Genomic DNA, 27411 nt, shown 5'->3' on the forward strand with positions numbered 1-27411 from the left:
ATAATGGATATTTGAAAATCTTGATGTCTGTCAATGTACTCACAGTTAAGATGGTGATTGAGGTGGTAAAGAACTTCATCAATAAATACTACGAAATTGAAAAGATGGTAAAATGCTTTTCTTGTAAAAAGTACTCAGTAATACATTAAATTAATTACTTAACTACTTAAATAATGTAGTTTAAAATCACTCTCCAAATGGACTTTTGAAATAATGTAGGTTGCAAGAGATGACATAAAGAAGAAAATAGATAAATACTCAATTGGCATTGGGCCAGTTCGGTTTCAACTACAGTACATGGGCCATTATTTGATACGAGATGAGAGAAAAGATCCAGATCCCAGAGTTCAGGATTTTATTCCTGACACATGGCAGGTAAGAACTGAATGAAACAAAAATCTTATTTTATTTGTATTTTATCATTAAATGTAATAGCAGGAGCTTCTCATTATTGTGGTTTTACATATTATATTTGGCATGAACTTCATATTGAGTCATGTTATGTAAAATTATTTTATCATTGGAAATGATGAAATGGAAAGTCTTTTCTGTTTAAAGGAAGTGAAATTTTCATTTTGTTCATTTTTTATAAATGGAGGTACTTTGATGAATTCACATACATTTTTAAAGTTCTGTCTGTGTCATCCAGTTATATCATTGTGGAACAACCTCCATGTTTTTCCTGTGTCAATAGGAGATTTCATACGTAAATGCACACAAAGCAGTTTTGGTAGTTTAAACAATATAGCAATTTTTTTAGATATTCACATGCTATACCTGTCACCATCATAGCCATTCTTCTATACATACATGTAAAATTGATGGATATAAAACTTGGGATAAAATGGTATGTTTCTGCATAGATTAAACCATATAAAATTGCTAATAAATGAATGTATTTACCTACAAACATGCAATTTCATAGGTTCAGTCTACTAGACTTCAAATTCGGAATATGACTTTATCTTTCTTATGTTGATGATAGTGTAAGATCTTTAAAAATTCCTGCCTCCTTTTCAGGAATGGGAGGACCTGTTTCTTACTTTAGTGTAGGACACAAAGCTGTCAAGTGTTCTTTATTAATTCCACACATATTTCAATTATTCTGTGTCCATCTAATTTTGAGATGTGGCCCAGAGTCGACCTACATTAAGAGTGTGCAGACAGGTTTGGGGATATTTATCCATCTTCTGCCCATCATAGATATTTTTGATTCTTTGATTAGTCATCATTTTGATGATTAAAAGCATAAACTGAGGATTTGAAGTTTCTTGTGTCCTCCAAAGTAGGTACCTGACATTCTTTTGTATGTAAAGAAAAGATAAGTAGTGAAATTATGAAGGATTGATTTTCTTTCTCCTTAGCTATCATTTCACTATTACAAAAATACACTCTGGCTACTTCTTAGAACTTAATTTCTCAAAGCCTTTAGAGAAGCACTCTACTGAATCAATGACAAATACTTAGATAAAAAGAAATCTTCTCAGTGACGAGATATTTTATTCAGGCTAATTTTCCATTTTTCACACACAAACTCACCTCCAAATGCTCAAAAGCATAGCAATCCTGTCTTCTGAGAGAATGCCATGAGTTCTTCAGATTTTCCTATGCGTTTCTTCATGCGTTTTCAACTCCCCATCATTCCATATGAAATTCAGAAAATTATAATAGAAGTGTATTCATCGATTTGCTTTGGTAACATGCTGTTCATATTATTGATGTGAATGGTGCTCTGAACCCTGCAGCGAGAGCTCCTTGATGTTGTGGATAATAATGAGTCAGCAGTGATTGTTGCCCCAACGTCCTCAGGCAAAACCTATGCTTCCTACTACTGCATGGAGAAGGTGCTGAAGGAGAGCAGTGAAGGGGTGGTTGTGTATGTTGCACCAACAAAGGTAGCCCTCAAGTGACTCGAATTTTCTTTCATTCCTAAACTTCTCTTTTAAAATAATATATGTACTCACACAGTGAATCTATTTCACTTTTTATTGTTTATTTTCTAGTTTTATTGATCTATAATTGACATATAACATTGTATTATTTAAGGTGTACCACACATAATTTGATATATGTATATTGTGAAATGATTGCCACAGTAAGGTTAGTTAACATCCATCACCTCATATACTTACAAACTTTTTTCCTTATGATAAGAACTTTTAAGATCTATACTCAGCAACTTTCAAATATTCAATGCGGTATTGTTAACTATAGTTTCCATGCTGTACATTACATATGTACTATTTATATATATTGTAACTGGAAGTTTGTACCTTTTGTCCACCTTCACCCATTTCACCCACTATCTCCAACTCCTACCTCTGGCATCCATCAATTTGTTCTGTTTCTATAACTTTCACTTTATTTTGTGACCTATATATTTTCTCCTTCCAGTTTTATAGGCCAATGTAACACTTTTCTCAGAACCATTGTGAGGAAAAGGTCTGGTCTTGTGATTTTGTCATTCAGCATTATGCTTACTTTGAGAGAAGCACTCACACTTTGCTGGGCAATATTGAGTCACTTAGGAATCTAATATTGGCTTTGCAGGGTTTATGGAATTTATTTGATTTGCTCTTGGGCATTCGTGACTGGCCTGTTTCTCAAGCCAATTTGTTTTGTCATATTTCTTTTAAGTCTATTACTGCTTAATGTTAAATTTAAAAACAGAAAATATGATCTTTGTCATTAAGGAGAAAGTTTGACTTTCAGAAAGTGTAAGTTTGCCTATCCTCACTCATAACCCTTGTAAAGTGATTACTCTTAGAAAAGACACATTTAGTTTAAGTAACTTTAATTCTATAGATTAAAATGAATTTAGACTCCATTTAAGCTTCTAGGAAAAATTTAGTGAATTGTGGTCAGCCTCAGAACCAGATTGATCAATATGATTAGTTGAAATGAGCACTCTATTTTTTATTGTAGCTTTTTTGTTTTTCATGGCTTAATAGTGCTCATTGCTGGAAATTAGTAATATATATAAAAAATTAACCTAGCTAGAAGTAGAATTTTAGTAACAACATGGTTACTTTTTGCCAAATTACTCTTTTAAAAGTTTAAATCCATTTTTATTCCCACTGACAGATATGCCAGTGTGTATTCTCTTATCTTCTCTAACATTTCTCTTGTTATTAAAATGTTTTGCCAGGGGCGCCTGGGTGGCTCAGTGGGTTAAGCCTCTGCCTTCGACTCAGGTCATGATCCCAGGGTACTGGGATCGAGCCCCGCATTGGGCTCTCTGCTCTGCGGGGAGCCTGCTTCCTTCTCTCTCTGCCTGCCTCTCTGCCTACTTGTGATCTCTCTCTGCCAAATAAATAAAATATTAAAAAAAATGTTTTGCCATACTAACAGGTGAAAACTGCTATCTCATATTTAAATTTGCTTTTCTGTGATCACTAGTCATTTGGGTATCTTTATGTGGTTTTGGGCACTGACATTTTTTTATTCATGAACTACTTATAGATGCATTTGCCCGTTTGTCTTTTACTTTGAGGGAAGTGAGAATGTCTTTTCATTGATTTGTTTGGTATACTAAGTACATTTATCTTTATGTAGCCTAGCATATACTTTTATTGGTTATTTTGTCTTTTTACTATGTTGAGTCATATTAATGATAATGTTTTGTTAATATCTTTGTGTACTCAGGTCAGTATTTTCATTTAATGTTTCCGTGTGTGCTCAGATATGTGAAAATGTTCACTTTTTAGTGTCTTTATGCTTATGCTTTAAAATTTATGTTTTATGGGTTTTTTTTAAAGATTTTATTTATTTATTTGACAGAGAGACAGCGATCACAAGTAGGCAGAGAGGCAGGCAGAGAGAAAGAGAGAGAGAGGGAAGCAGGCTCCCCGCTGAGCAGAGAGCCCGATGCAGAACTTGATCCCAAGACCCTGAGATCATGAACTGAACTGAAGGCAAAGGCTTAACCCCCTGAGCCACCCAGGCGCCCCTAAAATTTATGTTCTAATCTATGTGTTACTTTGAGGCGGGCATAAAGTATAAAATAGATGTTCATAGATTCCACATACTCAGATTCCACTAGTCACCTGATCCAAAGTATTCATGTATGTCTTCAAACTTCAGATGTCTGAAGGTAGTTCCCAAATAGAAGAACCACATATCTATCTGACAATCCTTCACTTGGTCTTTCTTCTATAGTAGACTCACAGCTTCTTTCTAAGCCTTGGTCATACAGGTATTCAGCTATTTTTTTCTGATACATGAGTAACATTTCCAGTTTTTTCCTTCTGATTAAGCCATATTTCCCCCCATTTTACTTTAAAGTTGAGGTTTATCAATGTGGTTCACATGCTTAGTCAAATATCTCAAAGAGAGCATGTTAGTGTATTTAGAGTAGATGGGTGTAAGAAAGGTTCTGTTAAGCTTTCTGACTTTTTTTTAAAGATTTTTAAAAAATTTTATTTGAGAGAGAGAGAGTGCAAGAGGGGAGAAGGGAGAGGGGAGAGGGGAGAGGGGAGAAGATCAGGGCGAGAAGAAGACTCCCCATGAAGCAGGGAGCCTGATGCAGGACTCAGTCCCACGTGTCCAGGATCATGACCTGAGTCAAAGGCAGTTGCTCAACCAACTGAGCCACCTGGACACCCCAAGCTTTCTGACTTTTAACTGTACATATTTTTAGACAGTTCCTGTCATTCTCTGAGGTTTCATCTGTGCTTTATTATGTGATTATTGAATTTCTTCCCTTGTCAATCAGGCTCTTGTTAATCAAGTGGCAGCAACTGTTCAGAATCGTTTCACCAAAAATCTGCCAAATGGGGAAGCTCTATGTGGTGTTTTTACAAGGGACTATCGTCACGATGCCCTAAACTGTCAGGTAGGTTATATTAATTAATGCATTTGTTATCAAATTATATAATAGTACTAATATATTTCTCTTTCACGAAATTCAGCGTTGTCACAAAGCTTCATGGAAATAATTTTTTGAATTTGCAAAAGATGAAATGGCTTTACAGAAAATTTAATATTGTTACATTCCAAAGAGTTGAGAAATAGCACTCATCTTTCTCTAAGAACACTTAGGTTTGAACTTCAGATTTCAGTTATAGTTTATTACATTTTCTTGGTTTATAAATGGATTAAAAATGATCTGAAGAACCCAATGCTATAAAAAATAAATAAACAATTTCTAATCAGAATGACTTTTTCTTGATAATCAGGATATTCTCACTTTTCTTGATGAGTAATATACATAATTTAAAAAATGTATTATTGATAGAATACCTGATGCTAAGTAAGCCATAGATAGTTTTCCTCCTTAACAAATTCCATAAATACATAATTAAGACTGAACAAAAAGTGAAAAGATGATTATAGTACATTGCAGGGAAAACATGAAGATCTGTTACCCAGATTGCCTTTCAAGGATGGACTTGCTGCCCAGATGTTGGGAGAGTGGTCAAGACAAATGCCAGCTGTCAGTTCCTCTGGTTCTGCCTCCACAGTCCCTATCCTGTGGTTGAGCTAGGCAGGGGTATAAATGCTGGGACATGTCAGTCTCATGTGGAATAGCTCTGACCAGTATTCACTCCAGAATTCTGTGCCAGGTTCACCAAGATTTCATCAGGCCTGTTTTGAAGTATAACTTCTCCCTCAGCCCAATTCTTCTTCTCCCCACATCCATAGTTGTTGATCCTATTTAGACATTTTTTAAACAAAACTATCTCAGGGTCAGATTGGAGAAATAAACCTGTGATAATTAACTCTATTTGTATTATTTTGCTTATAAATAAGAATTTAAACTTCAAATCTGGTATTTTACCACTTTGACTCATAAGAATTACAGTTTCATAAGGTTTAACCTAATATATCATAATTTTAATGAAATATTCTCAGAAGTGATATTATATCATAATTATTAGCAGGTGTATTCAGGAGTCTTAACTCTGTTTTTCACATTCTTATAACAAAGTCTGCACATAGTAAAGTACTCAAAATTTTTGTTTATACAATGTTATTTTTAGGTACTTATTACAGTTCCTGTCTACAAAGTCTGCACATAGTAAAGTACTCAAAATTTTTGTTTATACAATGTTATTTTTAGGTACTTATTACAGTTCCTGTCTGCTTTGAAATTCTGCTATTAGCTCCTCATCGCCAAACGTGGGTGAAAAGGATCAGATATGTTATATTTGATGAGGTAGGTTTGGTATTATTTCTCTAGGTTGATTTCCTAGTGTACATAAGTGCTATAATGAAGATATTTGGTGCTTTAAGACATTTATCCTTTTGTACAGAGTTCAGGTTGTGGGGGGTACTTCCTTCTGAATGGTTTCCTCAGTGAATCATACTGTCTTTTGGCTGCATTTTGCTGTTGTGACTCAATAGGGGATGTTGGTATATGCTAACAAGGCAGAATTAACCACCATGACATAAGTTTTCCTGGTAGAGAGTTCAAAATCCAGTCTTTGACTTCTAGAGCAAAGCATTTTGGTCTCTAACAATGATAGCAGTTATGTGAATTATTTTGTCAGTCATCAAACACAACAGAAAACAAATGTCCAGTCAAAACGCAACAGAGAGTTTTCCAAAAGTGTGTGTGAGGGAAACTATAAAGTTTAGTGTGTTAATTCAGAGCTAGGAACTTACCCCTATGCTTAAAGGGACAAGTCAAAGAAGCAGTTACTGATACGCAGAAGGAGATTGATTGAGGTAGCCGTATTGTGAGTACTTATCTTATTTGAGGGACATAGCTAGTTCAAGATAACCTTTCAGGAAGGGATCCAATGAAATAAAGATGCCATTTTCCTTCCTGCTCTTGATCCCTTGCCAAGGCTCTCCATTGGCCAAGTCCAAGGGAACCAGAGAGCATTGGAGTCTTTGAAGTGATCTCCCTGGCTAAAGAGACTAGGATGGAAAATAATGGAAGTTTATAGAGAAAATGGAAGATATTTATAGCATTTTTATAGTATTTATAAATGTTATAAAATTTTATAGCATTTATAAATATTTATAACATTTTATCCTTATATTTTATTTTTTATTTTTATAAATACATATTTTATATATATACTTAAAATATATTTATATAATATAAAATACATGTTTAATGTATTATCTATTAAATATATAAATATATATTTATTAAATATTATATGCTATCTGTTTATTAAATGTTTATTATAGTCATATATTTTATTTGTGTATATTATATATATTTTATTTATATTATATATGTTATAATATCTAATTTATATATAGTATATATTTATATAATATATAATTATGTATTACACTGCAAAGAAGGATAAGGGTAGCTAGACACGGGATGCATTCACATTCTAAGATTTGTCAAAGACAGTAAAGAAAGACTTAATCAGGGAAATGAGGTGGTAAATGAAGAGGAAGAAGGAAGCCACAGAAAAGAATTCCTATTAAAAACACAGTTCAGTCAAATTGGTAACATTTTAAAAAATAATTTAAAAGCTAAATTCACTTTTAAGTGGGTAAAAAATAATTCAAGTCACTGAGGAACAGGAGAGCAGATACCTGTTGACATAGAGTCTGAAGTATTATGTAAAAAGAGAAAGAATACTAGTCCCCTTGTTCTTATTTTTTTGCTTGTTTAGGAATGAGGATTAGAAACTAGAAATATAAAAATTGGTAAAGACAAGTATGTACTATTTATTAACTGAAAGAAAATTCTATTCTTATTGCAGTTGACATTGTTAGAAATAAAAAAAACTCATATATTAAAGATCTTGGTTAATAAGAATCAGTATATATTCAGATTATGGAAGCCTTTTAAGTGTTATTTCTCTGAACATGTAGTGGAAAGCTTGTACCAGACTCTATGGATGCATAACAGAGTTGATTAGGTAATCACAATAAACTTAATTTTTCTGATTACTTGAGATAAATAAAAGAATAGAAAGCAAGAAAGGTATAACAGAGAAAAAATATAGTTTAAAGCAAAAAAGCTGTAAGAGAAAAATTATAGTTTAAATTGCCTGTATGAAGAATATAGTCTCCTATAATAAAAATAATTTAAAGATTCTACGACTAAAATATATATGTTTAGATATGGGAAGATGCTCAGCTTTATCTCATAGCTCCTCAGCCTCATGTGATTACCAGAAATTCATATAGACTGACAAAAATTAATTAAAAATTAAAATTAAAAATTAAAAATCAGCAATAGTCAAAATATGTGAGAGACTAAAAAAATGTATAAGTAGTTTAGGAGAACATATAACAAAGAAAAGGTTATAGAGATAAAGAAATTATTATGTTATTCATTTTATTACATGTTTGGAGGGAAAATGAAAAAATTTCATTGAGTTATGAGGTGAAGATACAAATAGCATTAACTGAAAATATTTAATCAAAAAAATTATATCACGATTTAAGCAAAACATCAAAATATAAAAATTAGGAGGCTCTCAATTGCTTTACAAAAGGATTTTTCTTTTAATAAAAAGTTTCATTATAGGATTTCTTAAAATAGATTTTTCTGTAGTATTGAATGCATCATTCAATTTAAAAAATCAACTTACTAATTTTCCATAAAATATAGCTGAAATTAAGAAAAAAAGTTGGGGTCAAAACATTAAGGAAGCAGACCACTCATTGAGCATTGAGTAATCATGAACTGTCATATATATATAATGTTATTTAATTCTCTTAATTAAATACCTGTTGCCTAAGGTAAAAAAAATTATGTATTATATTTATGATTTATATAATACATATAAAATATATATTTATTAAATATTTATTATATTTATGTATTCATTTATATATAACATGCTATATATATTTATTTATATGTTTAAATATAATTTTATATGTAATATATAAAATATGTATATTTTTATTTATTTATTTAATATTTATATTAAGGATATATATTGAAAGATATTTAAAATATTATAAAAGGATATATTCCTTTGCTCCAAGGAATTTCAACCTGAAGTGGAAAAAGATGATAAGCTTGTATTTAACTTAACTATTCTTGTTGTAAACTTGGAGCTACTAAGTAGGCTATATGTTTTATTTGTTTGATACTGATTTTTTGGTGCTTATTTTTAGTTACTCTGTATATATTGCATCTTGAAGGCTTTGAATATTTCTGTTCAAAATAAAAATTCAACAATTCTCTGTAATCAAGAACTTGAATTGTACTCTAATTTCAAAACTCTGAAATGGTATGGTATTGGGTACCTTAACATCCCCAGTTTTATATAAGATAAAGCTGAGGGGTTTTGAAGGCTAATGCCAATTCTGGCAGGGTCAGAGGAAAGTACTATCTGCTTTTACAAAGTGTTCAGCAGAGTTGTATATTATCTGACCAGGCCAAAACCAAATGGGCAGTGGAAAAAAAAAACTTTTAATCTCTGTCTCAGGTGGTCCTTTCCAGCTAATTGCTAGGCTTCATAATTTAATCTGTTTAAAGAAGACTACCTTTGAGAATCTTCTCTGAATTGAGTTCAGTTTGCCTTATTTGATTAAAAGACATTCATTCATTAATTTAGCAAATATTTAAGGGGTGCCCCTCCCATGCCAGGCACTGTTGGTGTTGGGAATGCCCAGGTCTAGAGTCACAGAGTAATTGAAGAAAAGAGAATTAAACAAGTAAGCACACAAACAAGTACACATGTGACTATGCCAAGCCCATATTGGTACATACTGTAAAGGGAAAGAGCACGCTGGCATGACCGATAATGGCAGGAAGGCCATAAGAGAGCAACTCTGGAGTGGCAGTCAACAAAGTCCTTCTAATGATGTGACATTAGCCTGAACTGTGCAAGCAGAAAAGAGGGGTAAAAGCATGTTAAGCAGAAGGAATGATACATGTAAAAGCTCTGGGGTAGGAAAGGTGTGTTCAAGGAACACCGGAAAGTCTAATATGTCCTAAGCAGAGGGGCAGCAGGATGGGACAGAATGACTTAATAACGAAGCTAGAGAGGCAAGAGGGGGACAAGTTAAGTATAATGTACAACCTGTTAAGGAGTTAACATTCAGTTCCATTTGCAAAGGAAGATATTGAAGAAATTTAATTAGGGACATGGACTGATCTAATTTGTCTTTAAGACATATCGTTTTGGCTGTGATAGAAGAATTAGGGGACATCAAGGAAAACTAGGTGGTAGTCAGGAGGATATTGTAGTGGTGTAGCTGAGACATGATGGTGACTTGGGTGAGTACACATTGGAGAGAAATGCATAGATTTGAAAAAATTTTTGAAAGTAAGAGAAATAGGAATTATTGATGGATTGGTTATGGGGATTGAAGAAAATTTGTGTCAAGATTTTCTATTACCTGATTTGTGGATATTTATATAAACTTGGCATCATCAATAGAAGGAACATGAAACTGTATATGGTGATTTGAGCTTCTGTGTCTTATTTTCATTTGCTATTTTAAAATCAGCCCTTTAAAGGATAATTTTTTTTTTAATAGGTCCATTGTCTTGGTGGAGAAATTGGAGCAGAAGTCTGGGAGCATCTCCTTGTCATGATCCGATGCCCTTTTCTGGCTCTTTCAGCTACCATAAGTAACCCTCAGCATCTCACTGAGTAGGTATTATGTTCCAATTTGGATAAATGCGTTTCAGTTTTAAATTTTATACTTTCTATATAGGTTCTGGAGACTTTCCTAACTTTCTGGTGAGTTTATTAACTTATCTCTGGCTGTTCAAGCAACAGAGCATCTACCACACTTCTTGGCAGGTGCTGAGAAAGGCCACACTCAGTAAAGGAAAATCAAGGACTGTCCCAGCCAGATCTGCTGTTGAGTAGAAAATTTCTTCCCTATGTCAAAAAAAGTCCACCGGCAGTGATAGATTTATGTTCCTTTTTTTTTCTGTCCTTTAGCAAGAAAGAAAAAATGAAATAGTATAATGACATCCCCTGCCACAGACCTTGAGATTTCTTCTGTTGTCCCACTTTGTAGATGTTTAGAAAGATAGCAAAACCTTACTAGTTAAAAAGTCCATATCATTTTGGGCTAGATTTTTGCCTCATTGCTATAACAATTATAGCAAAGGCTACTGTGTGTCATACACTATTCTAAGTGTTTTGCAAATAGCACATTATTAATATTAATAATTAGTATTTCAATAATATTAATTTAATAATTAATATTGATAATTAACATTAATAATTTATTAATACCCAACAACCCTTATGATTTACTATTTCCATTACTACTATTGATTCGTATTTCTACTACTATTATTATTTCCATTTTTATGGAATGTAGAATGTGGAAAATGAAGTACAAACAATGTAAGTGATTCAACCAAGAGCAACAGACAGCAATAAGGAGGCTGGGATTCAGTCTCAGGTAGTCTGCCTCTAAGGCCTATTCCTTTAATTATAATTTTTAAGGCATCTTTATTTAAAATATTTAATGTCACAAGAAGTAGTATTATATTGCTGTCTGCATAATATGTAAATTTATTTTTTAAGGTGGTTACAATCAGTAAAGCACTACTGGAAACAAGAAGACAATACATTGAGAAAAAATACTGCTTTTAAAAAAAATGCTGTCTGTTGTGCCAATTCTCCCAAAGATTACTTCCAAATAAAGGAATCATATAAAGTTAGACTTGGTATGTTTGGAATTTTTCTTTTACTTCAAAATAATTGCAGTCCTTATGTGTCCACTGATTTGGAAATTCTTCCTCTTCATTGTTAGTGCTCTACGGTGAGAGATACAATGATTTAGAGAAGCATATATGTTCAATAAAACATCACGACATCTGTTTCGATCATTTTCACCCATGTGCCGCACTAACAACAGATCATGTAAGTAATACTTTAGCCATATTTGTCCTGACTAATATAAATTAGTTGTATATATGTTAAAATTGAAAAGCTGCCTAGTTGATTCTAGGAGAACTGTAGAATAGATACTTTGTGACAGATATTTAACGTTAGTTTTATTTTTTATTTAGTTTATTGAATATATTTGACATGTAAGTATAAATTTACGGTGTATAACATGTTAATTTGATATATTTATATATTGTAAAATAATTGTGATCGCAATATTAGCACTTCTATCACATTATATAATTATACTACAATATTATTGTCCATATTTATTATATGGATTAAATTATGGATTAAATTATGTGCATTAAATCTCTATGTCATTTGTTTAAAGGCAAATTTGTGCCTTTAAACAACACTGATCTTAACTCCCCTACCTCACATCCCCTGGTAACTATCGTTTTACTGTGTTTTTTACGAGTTTGACTTTTTTAGATTCCACGTATAAGTGATATTATGCTGACACTTGTATTTCTCTGTCTGACTTATCTCTGTATAACTTAGCATAGTGTGCTTGGTACATTTATGTTGTTTCAAATGGCAGAATATTGTCTTTTCTCATGGTTGAAGAATATTTATTAACATCGGTTTTTTAAAAGTAACAAAAATAACTTTGTAGTCTTCAATGAACCCTCAGTGATGTTTGGATCCACAAGGCTTAAAAATGACTAAAAATTTTAGTCATTTTTTTGACTGAAGTTTTTTTGGTTAATTTACTTATTCTTGGACATTATCTTTGCCCATTGTCCTTCTCAGTACCCATGTCTCTCTGTCTACCTTTGTGACACTAACCCTTAGTGCACAACTATATGTGGACAGCTCCTAGAACATGTGAGAATCTGATCACTGTCAGTTAGGTTAAATAAGGAAAAGACATTTCACTAAGGTAACAATTGTAACATGATTTTTTGGTAGTGAATCAATACAGTGGAGGTCTTAGGATATTATTTGGAGCATCGAGGTGTCTGTGGGGAAGACTTCTTAATTTTCCAGGCATAATTCTCTTCCTTTCTCATACTATTCTTAGGAATAACCCATTCAAGCTCTCATTGCCTCTCAAAGTGATAATTAGTCATTATTTGCCTTCCTTTCAAAACCTACCAAGTAGAATATATCCTAAATTCTGTTGTCAGGTAAAACTCCTAACACATAATTATGATCTTGCCAAGTTTAATGGCTTTCCTTTGGAAGTGATTAAATCCATAGCTCCATGGCTTGGCTTCCTAGGTCTTCTCTGACCTGGCCCCAAAACCGGATGTATCTTATGTGGACGTCCTCATGATTTATATTGCTCCTGGACTCCACCAGCAGATGCCAAATGCCAGTTGTTCAGATCCTGTTTATATATATATATATATATATATATATATATATATATTTAAAGATTTTATTTATTTATTTGACAGACAAAGATCACGGGTAGGCAGGGAGGCAGGCAGAGAGAGAGGAAGGGAAGCAGGCTACCTGCTGAGCAGAGAGCCCGATGTGGGGCTCGATCCTAGGACTCTGGGATTATGACCTGAGCCGAAGGTAGAGGCTTAACCCACTGAGCCACACAGGCGCCCTTGTATGACTCTTCTAATGTGAAACATCTTCAGAGTCCTTCTGTGACTTTGTTAGCTGGATGTAATCTCTCCATAGCACCTTGTCTGTATTTCTTGTATGACACCAATCATGATCAGGTTACTGCTAAAGTTGTTGATATACATGTCTCCTTTATCTTACTAGAATAACTCCTTGAAGACAAATTTTATGTCCTTATGAGTTCCTAAAAACTGTGTATATAAAAGATGCTTAATAAATATATGTTAAGTAAAGACAGCCAACTTAAATTGATCATTTCCTTTATTTCTAAGAATTTTATGTATTTTATCTCTTTTAATGATCACAACAGTTTTAGGATGGATGTGTTGTTGATACTCCCATTTTACAAATGAGAACAGTGAGGCACAGAGCGTTTAACTAACTCATTATTGAGCCAAAAGTAAGTGGTGGGGCCAGGATGCAACCAAGATCGACTTCAGAGTTTGCCCTATCATCACAGTTTTCTGAATGATCCATTGAACAAATACCTAAATGATTGAATGAATGAGAATCACTTTATAGCCTTTGGGCTATGATGCAATGGCTTCTAAAAGCAACCAAATGAATCTTAATCATGGTAATTTTTTTTAAATTTAATTTCTTTTCAGTATAACAGAATTCATTGTTTATGCACCACACCCAGTGCTCCATGCAATATGTGGCCTCCATAATACCCACCACCAGGCTCCCCCAACCTCCCACCCCCCACCCCTTCAAAACCCTCAGATTGTTTTTCAGAGTCCATAGTCTCTTACGGTGCATCTCACCCTCCAATTTCCCTCAACTCCCTTCTCCTCTCCATCTCCCCATGTCATCATGGTAATTTTCTAATAAGATTTTATTTATTGGCAATGGCCCAATCCAAACCCTAAATAAAACTAAAATATGGACAAAATCCCTGTGACCTCACACACCTTAGATTTAGAATATGGATGATAACCCACACATAAATAAGTCTTCATTTTCTGTCTCCTTTCTTTACCCACTGTCACCTGACATTTTTAAAACAGCATAGTTTTTTTTTAAATTTTATTTCTTATAAACATATATTTTTATCCCCAGGGGTACAGGTCTGCGAATCGCCAGGTTTACACACTTCACAGCACTCACCATAGCACATACCCTCCCCAATATCCATAACCCCACCGCCCCTCTCCCAAACCCCCTCCCCCCATCAACCCTCAGTTTGTTTTGTGAGATTAAGAGTCACTTATGGTTTGCCTCCCTCCCAATCCCATCTTGTTTCATTTACTCTTCTCCTACCCCCTTAACCCCCCATGTTGCATCTCCTCTCCCTCATATCAGGGAGATCATATGATAGTTGTCTTTCTCCGATTGACTTATTTCACTAAGCATGATACCCTCTAGTTCCATCCACGTCGTCGCAAATGGCAAGATTTCATTTCTTTTGATGGCTGCATAGTGTTCCATTGTGTATATATACCACATCTTCTTTATCCATTCGTCTGTTGATGGACATCTAGGTTCTTTCCATAGTTTGGCTATTGTAGGCATTGCTGCTATAAACATTCGGGTGCACGTGCCCCTTCGGATCACTACGTTTGTATCTTTAGGGTAAATACCCAGCAGTGCAATTGCTGGGTCATAGGGTAGTTCTATTTTCAACATTTTGAGGAACCTCCATGCTGTTTTCCAGAGTGGTTGCATCAGCTTGTATTCCCACCAACAGTGTAGGAGGGTTCCCCTTTCTCCGCATCCTCGCCAGCATCTGTCATTTCCTGACTTGTTAATTTTGGCCATTCTGACTGGTGTGAGGTGATATCTCATTGTGGTTTTGATTTGTATTTCCCTGATGCCGAGTGATATGGAGCACTTTTTCATGTGTCTGTTGGCCATCTGGATGTCTTCTTTGCAGAAATGTCTGTTCATGTCCTCTGCCCATTTCTTGATTGGATTATTTGTTCTTTGGGTGTTGAGTTTGCTAAGTTCTTTATAGATTTTGGACACTAGCCCTTTATCTGATATGTCGTATGAAAATATCTTCTCCCATTCTGTCAGTCTCCATAGATGCTGAAAAAGCATTTGACAAAGTACAGCATCCCTTCCTGATCAAAATTCTTCAAAGTGTAGGGATAGACGGCACATACCTCAATATTATCAAAGCCATCTATGAAAAACCCACCGCAAATATCATTCTCAATGGAGAAAAACTGAAAGCTTTTCTGCTAAGGTCAGGAACATGGCAGGGATGTCCGTTATCACCACTGCTATTCAACATAGTACTAGAAGTCCTAGCCTCAGCAATCAGACAACAAAAGGAAATTAAAGGCATCCAAATCGGCAAAGAAGAAGTCAAACTATCACTCTTCGCAGATGATATGATACTCTATGTGGAAAACCCAAAAGACTCCACTCCAAAACTGCTAGAACTTGTACAGGAATTCAGTAAAGTGTCAGGATATAAAATCAATGCACAGAAATCAGTTGCATTTCTCTACACCAACAACAAGACAGAAGAAAGAGAAATGAAGGAGTCCATCCCATTAACAATTGCACCCAAAACTATAAGATACCTAGGAATAAACCTAACCAAAGAGACTAAGAATCTATACACAGAAAACTATAAAGTACTCATGAAAGAAATTGAGGAAGACACAAAGAAATGGAAAAATGTTCCATGCTCCTGGATTGGAAGAATAAATATTGTGAAAATGTCTATGCTACCTAAAGCAATCTACACATTTAATGCAATTCCTATCAAAGTACCATCCATTTTTTTCAGAGAAATGGAACAAATAATCCTAAAATTTATATTGAACCAGAAAAGACCTCGAATAGCCAAAGGAATATTGAAAAAGAAAGCCAAAGTTGGTGGCATCACAATTCCGGACTTCAAGCTCTATTACAAAGCTGTCATCATCAAGACAGCATGGTACTGGCACAAAAACAGACACATAGATCAATGGAACAGAATAGAGAGCCCAGAAATAGACCCTCAACTCTATGGTCAACTCATCTTCGACAAAGCAGGAAAGAATGTCCAATGGAAAAAAGACAGCCTCTTCAATAAATGGTGTTGGGAAAATTGGACAGCCACATGCAGAAAAATGAAATTGGATCATTTCCTTACACCACACATGAAAATAGACTCAAAATGGATGAAGGATCTCAATGTGAGAAAGGAATCCATCAAAATCCTTGAGGAGAACACAGGCAGCAACCTCTTCGACCTCAGCCGCAGCAACATCTTCCTAGGAATATCGCCAAAGGCAAGGGAAGCAAGGGCAAAAATGAACTATTGGGATTTTATCAAGATCAAAAGCTTTTGCACAGCAAAGGAAACAGTTAACAAAACTAAAACAGCATAGTATTTAAAAAATTATTTATTTTGTGTAGGATGGTTCCAGGCAGGTTATCTTTAAGTAACAATGAGTGCAGTGATTTGGAGTACCTAGCAAGATTGACATTTTAGTCCAAGTGCCTTTCCTCTATTTTCACTAGCTATTAGTGGAGTCACTGGAAAGCAACAGAATTGCTACAGTATGCTCTGACCCCATATGACTTCTGCAAAGGTCACGCTGTTGTATGAGTCTTCTTAAGACTTCTGGACGTTTGCAGAAGGAATGGAGGATAAACTCAAAGGGCATTATTAAATGTGTTTTGATAGCTGTGTGTGTAGCATGTGTTTATATAGTGTGTTTCTTAAAGTAGCAGCAATACAAAGCAAGCAGACCTTCCCAAATGAGTAAATTATTCCTGATGTTGTATAGTATACTTCAGATTAATGTGAAAGAACTCAGTGTCACGAAAAAGCATAATAAATTGTTGTAACCTAAAGAGAAGAACCATCCACCCTACTGTTGCCCCTCAGCTTAGTCACAGAAATAGTTTGAGAAGGGAAGGAGTGAAACAGGATGAGTAGGGTGGCCTTAATCCAACTGAGGTGAAGGACTGCCCTTCAATCATATGAGGCTCATTTCTGGAAAAAGAAAAAACAAAAAACAAAAAACAGAGCTTGGCCTTTGCGACCAATTACCATGCCACAGAGGAGTAGCTGCTCACTCCTGGAGAGCTGTCAGCCCCAGGAAGTCGGAAGGAACTGTTGCCTCTTTCTGCTCAGCACAGATCAATTCTTACCATCACTTGGGGCATTAGGGACAATGTGGTTTGCAAAATCGCGTCATCATATGACACTATTGTGTTTACGAATGTAGGATGGTACAAATTTATGACCTTTTATTTCTCTTCCTTTTATTTCTCTTCCTTTTATTTCTCAATGAAGACTGGCTCAGGTTTTGCCCGCTCTTTAGTTACTAGGTAGTGGAGAACAACTGAATTGAATTCCCAGCTTTTAGCCACAGAATTATTAAACTGATTTTAAAAATTAAGACTTGTAAGTTGATCATTGACAGTCGAGACACCAACTGTCAGATATTTCACTGGACTTGTTACATACATTATCTGACTTGATTCTTGCAACAAATCTATGGCACAGGCGGAATTGTCCATTTTAGAAACTGAGAAACTCAGGCTTCTATAAAAGACTGAGAGACTTAAGAAATCACAAGCATTTTAGTGACAGAAATAAGATTTATATTTTAAAAATTGTGATAGCTTTTGGATTTATCTTACATATATGTTTTTTAGTTAGGCAAAATAATATACCACTTTCAAGTAGTATTAATAAGAGAACACAATGCTTACATTCCAAAAATAACATAATCAGTTACTGTGTTGACAAAATGCAGCCTCATGTTCAGGGATTTTACACAGGTTCACAGGGCAAAGGACAGAATATAAGACAAAATGAAAGAATATTAAAATTTTTAATTTTATTTTAAATGTAGATTGAAAAGTATGGATTTCCTTCTGATCTTACCCTTTCCCCTCGAGAAACGATCCAGCTTTATGATACCATGTTTCAATTCTGGGAAAGCTGGCCCAGGGCCCAGGTAAGTAATAATTACATATTTGATTTGAATTGATTTTATTACAGTGGATGGTAACACTGATGTTCAGAAAGACAAATTCTAACCCTATCTGATCATGTGCATCTAATCTTTTAAAATTATAGACAGACAGTTTCCAAAACAAATCATCCCTCCTCAGACATTCTTCCTGCTAACATATTGTTTTTACTTTAATGGTATGTAATGCCATTGAATTCCAGAAGATATTTCTTCTTTCAGTTTCTGGGATGTTTTTGATATTTTAGTCTCCTTTTACATCTTGGATTCGTACTCCTTCATTTTCTCATTGTACTTCCCTTTTCCCTTTATACACTAATTGCTGTCTGTTTTCATGTTCTATGTGGTTGTGATCTGCATTGTTTCTTTGAAGAGAACTCTTCAAAATATTCCTAGTCCATCCTATTAGGTTTATATACTGGAAACTTTGAGGGGATAAAAAGACATTCAATAGTCTGTACTCCCAAGAAGTTTATAATTCTGTTAAATGAAATGCATAATTGAGAAACATCTTTGGATTATTTTGCATAATTTTATTTAATTTTGTGCTGTTTCTTTTCAAGGAATTTGATCCAGAAAAATTCATCCATTTAAAAAATAAAATAGTCATTAAAAAGTTGGATGCTAGAAAATATGAAGAGAGCTTAAAGGCAGAATTAACAAGCTGGATCAAAAATGGCCATGCTGAGGAGGTAATCACACATGTTTTTGGCAAAACCCTATGTTCCTTGTTTTCTTGAATTACATTGTTTTCATTATTATTATTATTATTATTATTACTATTACTATTATTTTAGTCTTCAATGTTCATTTTATGACTCTAGGCAGAACAGAAGTCTAATGATTCTGAGGTAGAATAGAAAGAGGAAAAGGACATTTCTTTTTGTTTAATCCTTTGTGCTTTCTTAAACACATCCCAGAAGCCATGGGTTCCTGTTCAGTGTTACAATAGGACAAGAACAGCAGTGTCACTATCTACAGTCAGTGTTTTTGATACGGTGGCAGCAGAGAGATTGAAATCATAGTAACAGTAGCTCAGAAGAAGCCTTTATACTTTTCATCATTTTTGTCTTGGGATTTTTTTTTCTTTTATGATCTTTATTTCAATTTATAGGAACTAATTGTGTATTAAAATATTCACCTGGGGTCATGTAAGTTTTCATATTTATATTAAATAAGTTGATGGTCTTTATATTTTGAAGTTTGTTTTATTGTCATACATTAAGGGTTTCTCATTTTTGGTGAGTGATTTATATTAGACTTTTCCCATTTGAGTTTTTTCCATTACATTTTAACTCAGGTAATCTCCTCCCACTCAGAAACATAATTAATTTATATTTTCTCCCATTCATTTTGTCATTTAAAAACTTTCAAAAGGTATTTAAAAGTGGTTTTCGTACAGGATATGGAGAGAAACTGATTTACCCCACCTTCTGCCGTAGTGGTACCAGCATCATTTGCTAACAACCTCTTTCTGACTGACTTTTGTTGTCTTACATAATTGCATGTTAAATTGTATATATGTCTTTTTGTTGTTGTTGTTCTTTGGTGTATTGATTTGTGTATTTCTTTGATGGTTCTTTATAAAATGTTATATTTTCATAAATATTTTATTATATTTTATTTTAAAGAAGCACAGAAATAGAGATTAGACAATATGAAAATATTTTAGCCAAAAGTAGTAATTCCTTTTTTTATTGTGCAGAATTTAAAACTAATAATTTTTTATTCATTGCTACAGGCCAAAATGGTTCTGAGGAATCTTAGTCCTGATTCAGTTTTTAGTTCAGAAAACATGATAAGAATGTTTCCACTTCTCGTTGAAAAGCTAAGGAAAATGGAAAAGTTACCGGCATTATTTTTTTTGTAAGTCATTTAATTTAATTAGTTTTTGTTTGTAATTTGTATCAGGCTTATTCTTTTAAGTTGAGGAAAATTACACAAACTTTACTGTAGTAATTAGGTACTCATAACTATTTTTGGTGCTCATTTGTTATCAGAAGGCATATATAAAAAATAGACCTTTCGGGGCGCCTGGGTGGCTCAGTGGGTTAAGCCACTGCCTTCGGCTCATGTCATGATCTCAGCGTCCTGGGATCGAGTCCCACATCGGGTTCTCTGCTCGGCAGAGATCCTGCTTCCCTCTCTCTCTCTCTGCCTGCCTCTCCATCTACTTGTGATCTCTCTCTGTCAAATAAATAAACAAAATCTTTAAAAAAATAGACCTTTCTAGTTAAAAAAAAAAAATTTAGTTTGTTTTTTTTTTTTAATTATTTACTTGACAGAGACAGACCCAGCAAGAGAGGAAACAGAAGCAGAGGGAGTGGGAGAGGGAAAAGCAGGCTTCCTACCCAGCAGGCTCCCATCAGGGAGCCCGATGGGGGGCTTGATCCCAGGACCCTGGGATCATGACCTGAGTGGAAGGCCGAGTCTTAACAACTGAAACACCAAAGTACCCGCCCCAAATATTTAGTTCTTAAAAACACCAGTTCTTAAAAAAATATTTTTACTTGTGCTATTACAAATTACCATCTTTGAAGTCTCCTACTCCATTTTTTGTCTTTTTACTGTAAACTATTATATTTATTTATGTCTTGTAAATTTCCAGTAAATATCAAGGTATTTTGCAAAATAAATTGAATGTTTACACACACAGGCATCCCACATAAAATTAAAGTATCCTTACAACATACTAGCATATTTATTGGTGTGGCATTTTATTGTTTTTAATTTATAGTTCTGAGAACTGTAACAGAGACACTGCTGTCTTGCTGAAGTTTATATGCTATAGCATGAAAATAGCTTAAAGTTGAATGTAATTATCCAGTTTTGGTGAGGTATAAGTTATACCAAAATATATTCATTAAATGGGTAATACTCTGTATCCTGGATTAATTTTGATCACATAGTTTGGGATCAGAATAAAATGCTTTCTTTACTTTTGACAATTTCAAACTACTTTCAGCCATGGAAGTTTAAGCAGGCCACATATATAAACAAACAAATAAACAAATAGACAAATAAACAAAGCTACGAATCTTGTTCAGCTGGCAAAGTTTAATGAAATTTGTTTACACATAAATAGACATACAGTAATTAATCATTTATTGGTGGTATATATTTAAAATAATGATGATAATTAAATGCATGGTTGTGTTTGGAATTTGGGAGGTTGCAGTATAATTGCTCCTCTTACCTGTGTTGTTGGGACAAGGAAAATAAATTTCTGAACTACCAAGAAGTTACAAAGCTCACCTACTTTACTTTAGAGCATGGCTACAGATTTAGTTAGAAACAAACACAATTTTGTGCACCTGAGATATTCCTGAAAGCCTAACTACAATATAGAAATCCAAAAATAACTACTTATTTTTCATGCACACATACATACTTAAAACATTTAAGAAGTAAAATATTTTCACCCAATGTGTGAAGGAAGTCAAGAGTTAAACTTCCAGGTAAAAAATAGATAAGTCATGGGAATGTAAGGTACAACATAGATAATCTAGTTAATAATGGTGTATTTTATATTTGAAGGTTGCTAAGAGATTAGTTCTTAAAAGTTCTTGTCCCCAGAAAACAAATTCTGTAGCTGTGTGTAGTAACATGTTAATTAGACTGATTGTTGTGATCATTTCATAACATATGCAAATATTGAATCATTATGTTATATACCTGAAATTAATATAATATTGTATGTTAATTTTACTGCAATTAAAAAAAAAGGCAGAGTATGACAGAATACATAGCATTTTGTGCACCTATAAAGGCTTCTTTGGAAACTACTTAGAAGCACAATCACTATATTTTGTAGTATGGGCAAGCTAATGAGATAAATGGAACATGACTTTTTTTTCTAACGTGGTTTCTTAACTTATGTCCCATTAGTAGTTCATAAGGTTTCCATTTTGACCTGTCATCACAAGCTTGTGGGATTGGTTTTTCTAAATGTTATTATTCTGATTGTGTAAAATCATGTCTTGCTACTGTTATAATTTACATTACTCTGATCAGTATTAAAGTTGAGCATTTCTTTCAAGTAAGTAGTCTTTTAATTTTTTCCTCATGTGCTATTCAAATAACTTTTCTTTTGGGTTTCACAGCTTTGTTTTGTTTATTTTGTTGTTTTTTTCAGGAATTCTAATTCTTTGTCAGTTATCAATTTGGCAGTTATCTTCTCTGAGTCTAGCACCTGTCCTTCAACTTTGTCTACGCTATCTTTTGTTAAACAGTTATGTTTAATTTTGATGTATTAAAATTCATCTATGCTTAAAAAAAGGAAAGTGTTTCACAAAAGCCTCATAGATTTAATTTTCTTGAGGAATTGAATCTTGGCATGTCTATGAAATTTTGGGCTCTCTGCAGAACATACTATGAAAATCCTTGGTCTTACACAATTTGATTTAATCCTAAGTAACTCTAGATCATCAATAAATCACAATTTTTTAGGGTTCAATCTGTACGTCTGAGAATTTATCAAGTAATCGTCATCCCTGTCAAATTTCTCCAGTTTGGTCTCTAGAAAGAAATGTGTGGAGCACGTTTAATGTTTAGTGATGGTATTAGTGTGTGCTTAAGAACTCACATTCCGGGGCGCCTGGGTGGCTCAGTGGGTTAAGCCGCTGCCTTCGGCTCGGGTCATGATCTCAGGGTCCTGGGATCGAGCCCCGCATCGGGCTCTCTGCTCAGCAGGGAGCCTGCTTCCTCCTCTCTCTCTGCCTGCCTCTCTGCCTGCTTGTGATCTCTCTCTGTCAAATAAATAAATAAAATCTTTAAAAAAAAAAAAAAGAACTCACATTTCATGGTCAGTCCCAAGTTTGTATCCTACTTCTGCTCTCAATTAGTATGGTACTTCTAGACAGCTATTTAATGGCTTTGAGCCTTAGTTTCCTTATTTGCAAAATGAGGTGATAAAAATAGTAATGTGTAGGGTTGGGGTGAGAATTAAATACAAATAAATCATGAAAGCCCTTAGTGCAGTATGACAAAATGATATTGATGGAAGTCCAATTTTGATCACATTCATTCTAAATAGGTTATCAGAGAGATTTAAGAGGAAAAAGTATTTCCAAGTGATCTAGATTTTAAAACTTGATGTATGATGATGAAAATGATGCCATTTCATGCAGAATGTACACCTAAACAAAGTAAATCACATTAAAATAAAAAAAGAAGCAACATGATTTCATGACTAAGAATATGGGCTTAGAGGCCAGACTCTGTCACATTCAAGCTGTGGAATCCTGGGCAGATCACTTAATCTCTTTATATATCCATTTTCTCATCTATGAAATAGGGATAATAATAGTGTTTTCCTCATAGGGTGATGGTGAGTGCAAATGGGTAAATGTATTTATGATACTTAGAGTAATATCTGAAGATAACATGTTTAAGTGTTTACTAACTTTATTATTTTATTGTCTACTGTATAAAATTTCTTGCCATGTGGCATAGACTGCCATTTATTTAATCCTCACTTCACTAGTATACCAACTTTTTTTTACTCCGTATCTGGTCTCTGGAAAGAAATAGTCATAATCCAAAAAGTTAGGGCGAGAACTTAACATTGTCTCCATTCCTGCCTAAGAGCAAAATTTTTACTGTATGATCTCACTTATATATAAGATGTAAAAAACCTAAACTCATGGAAACAGAGAGTAGATTGGTGGTTACCAGGGTCTCAGGGTCTCATATAATGTATAGCATGGTGACTATAGCTGACAATACTGTATTGTATACTTAAAAGTTGTTAAAAGAGTAGATCTTAAATCTTTTCAGACTAACACACAAAAGGCAACCACAGGAGGTGCTGGATGTGTTAACTAACCTTTTTATGGTAATCACTTTGTGATATGCAGATGTATCAAATCATTACGTTGTACACCTTAAACTTACACATGTTACATGTCAATTATATTTCAATAAAACTGGAAAAAAACAAAGGAGCCTCTAAAATTCACAAAAGATTTGTGAAATCTGAAATTACACATATTTATATAATGCTAAGGGCCTTTGATTCTGTTAGGAGGCAGATCTCAATATGAGTGGAATTAAATACAAGAGCAACTACAACAATACAAATAAATAAAGACCATAATTGTTTTCTGTTTTTAAACTTCTTTTTTGTGGGGTACCTGGGTGGCTCAGTGGGTTAAAGCCTCTGCCTTTGACTTAGGTCATGATCTCAGGGTCCTGGGATCTAGCCACATTGGGCTTTCTGCTCAGCAGGGAGCCTGCTTTCCCCTCCCGCTCTGCCTGCCTCTCTGCCAACTTGTGATCTCCTTCTCTCTGTCAAATAAATCAATAAAATCTTTTTTAAAAAAATGAATAAACTTATTTTTCTCATCTTATATTTTTTTTGGGGGGGGCAATCCCTTTTCTGTGTATAAATAGAGAAAATCCATTGTTCTATGTCCGTTACTTGTGGAGTATCTTACCTACTCTTATGGGAAAAATTTCCATGGGATCTCATTGTTGTTGCCTCAGGGGTAAGGTCTGCACAAGGAGGGGAACTTACTATTTACTATAAGGTAGTTAATAAGGAGTCTGCTGACCCAGAATACCTTGTTTGCATATTCAGGATAAAACTCCTATAGATGGATATTAAAAGCTCTATAGGTATATGTCAGGATGTTAACAGTAGATGGAAATATGATTTAAATTTTATTTATGATACAATTTTCAGGGCAAATGGTCTTTTCATTTGCTTGTAGATTCAGCTTAAAAGATGTAGAAGAAACAGCTAAATGGGTGAGAAGTTCCCTGGAGAAAAAGCAAGAGAGTCAAAGGCCTCCCAAAGCTGATAAAGAAGCCCATGATATGACTAACAAACTTCGAAAAGTTAAAAAATCCATTGAGAAACAAAGGACAATGTAAGTACTTAATGAAACAAATTAGTGGTTAAGGGTTAAAATACTCCACAAGTCGAATTGGAAACATACATTGAATGTGTTACAAAGAAATTCTAGTTATTGCTTGAACTTATTTGCAAATTGTGTAAATTTGGGTGGGAGAATGGGTAAAGATAAGTGGTCATAATACTTATATATATATATTCTTTAGTTGCATAGATGGGTCTCATTTAGGACTTCAGAGAGGCGGGACCACAGCATATGAGCATTGGTAGATTATGTACCTGACATAATCATCCCTCAAAATAAGCGTATGTGACTCCAACTCTCAGAGCGCAGTCTCTGAGGAATTAGTCCTCCGACCAAAGTCAAGACACATTGTCTTGGGCCACAGCATGGAGGTGTCACTGATTTATCCTCACGGTCCCATAAGTGAACGTCGAATGAATTGGAAAATTGATTGAAATGCCAGTTTTATGCTTGATAGAATTTTGCTTTTGACTCCTCCTCTTTGTTCTTATGCCTAATCCATGACAACTCTAATTCAAGATGTTTACTGTCTTCCTATTATTCTCTCCACCTTATTTGCCACTTGGTGTTCATGCTCATTATGTCTTTCTTGAATGACTGCAAGGGTCTTCTTTTTAGATTCCAGAGGCTCAGGTTCACTGCTCTCCAGGGTAGCTAACAATTGCTCTTGTTAACTTTCAAATTGATTAAATTATTCAATGTTCGATATTCTTCCTTGCTTCAATGATAAAGTCTACATTTTTTGGATGTTGTTGGCATGCCAACAAGTTTTGGGCTTTGCCCTAACTTTTCCAGTTTTACTTCCTACCACTCTTCTCTAATAATATTCAACATTTATCGTTCTCCTTACATGACCTCTTCTACTTCTATGTTCTTCCATGATCTGACCCATCTGCCTTAAGTATACTCCTTTTGGATTGCCCCCAAAGCTTACACTCATAGTTTTGCTATCTCTTCTCTGAATCTTGCTAGAATTCCCCTGTTAAATTTAGTACTCTTTTTTTTTCAGTATTCTTGTTACATTTTCAGTATTTAGTAGATCAGTTACTATAATGCATTACTGTTATTTTTCACTTGTCTTTCTTTTTCCTACATTATTAATATTTTCCTCTTTTTATCTGCAGTGCTCAGCACATTGCTTGGCAGGTAATAGTCATTTGATAAATATTTTTAAATGAATCTGAATAATCAAACTCAGATATTTCTTCAAAGTAGACAAAGTTTTTAGAGCTTCTCTGATTCAGATTTCTCACATTCTAGAGCAAGTTATAATTTGCTGCTGACCTTTCTTCTTAACTTCTCTCTGCCTGTTGTGCTGTTTCCTTGGAAGTAGTAGGAGGTGAAGAGCCCAGACAGGGACAGAATAGGAATTATAATCCTTTTCAGTAACTGATCTTTAGACAATTTTTCTTCAGAGCATCATTTCAAATTGGATTAGTGACCAGCAATTCAAACTATAAAAATATAAAGGATGTTTTAATACCTTGTTCAGTATTGTCATTATATGGAAGAGACCCTGTGTTTTGGAGAGTACCACTCTGGCCCTCTTCTATCTATATCTATTCCTATACTGTTATGAGTCAGTGGATCTTAGGAGGCACAGCCCCCTGAAGCTCCTTCTCACCCTTTTAAATGCCCCATTATCATGGAGGTATATTTATCGAGGTAGGAGAGAATATATTTTATTTGGCAGTTTGTTACCTTGATTTAAAACTTTAGTTAAACATCAATATGTGGGCCTCCATTAGCACTCTGCCCCATGCTCTGCAAGCATTAATGCCAGGCCTTTCCATAGTCATATCATTCTTTCTTGAGTTAAGGGTAATGTTAGTTGGAGGAGGGAACTCTTAGCAATGGGATACCGGTGAGCTCATCTTCTTATATTTGGAGATGTCTTATACTCACAGCTAAGAGACAAAGTGAAAACAATTAAAGAAGGGGTAAGTGATCTGGGTGTCTATAAAAGGCCATTACATTGAGAGGTAATGGATAATACAGTCTGATGACATAGCCAGGGTTTATCCAACTATGCCTGAGGTAAGATTCTTCACTAGCACACTCTGAGATGGGGACATCTATGTAGGTGATTTATTGAAAGTTTGTGCTCATGAGGGACCTATAGGAAAGTGAAAGAAGCAACAATAAAAGAGGAGGGGGAGAAAGTAAAGAAAATATGTGTGGATGTGCATGCCTGAGTCTCATCCAATAGGGAGATCTGGGAGC

General features: G+C 34.3%; 1 protein-coding gene across 2 annotated transcripts in view; it reads left to right on the forward strand.

The window, feature by feature from the left end:
* The window catches only part of DDX60 (DExD/H-box helicase 60), a 119486-nt gene that overhangs the window by 46799 nt on the left and 45276 nt on the right, over positions 1-27411 (forward strand). For both annotated transcript variants that reach the window (XM_047717724.1, XM_047717723.1), the window contains exons 16-26: positions 220-375; positions 1746-1895; positions 4715-4834; positions 6062-6157; positions 10420-10535; positions 11430-11572; positions 11659-11768; positions 18188-18292; positions 18871-18999; positions 20049-20173; positions 25021-25179. In XM_047717724.1, coding sequence (XP_047573680.1) covers positions 220-375; positions 1746-1895; positions 4715-4834; positions 6062-6157; positions 10420-10535; positions 11430-11572; positions 11659-11768; positions 18188-18292; positions 18871-18999; positions 20049-20173; positions 25021-25179 — 1409 coding nt within the window. The remainder of the gene's footprint in view (positions 1-219; positions 376-1745; positions 1896-4714; positions 4835-6061; positions 6158-10419; positions 10536-11429; positions 11573-11658; positions 11769-18187; positions 18293-18870; positions 19000-20048; positions 20174-25020; positions 25180-27411) is intronic.

The sequence above is a fragment of the Lutra lutra genome, chromosome 2 (genome assembly GCF_902655055.1).
Source record: "Lutra lutra chromosome 2, mLutLut1.2, whole genome shotgun sequence".
NCBI lineage: Eukaryota > Metazoa > Chordata > Mammalia > Carnivora > Mustelidae > Lutra > Lutra lutra.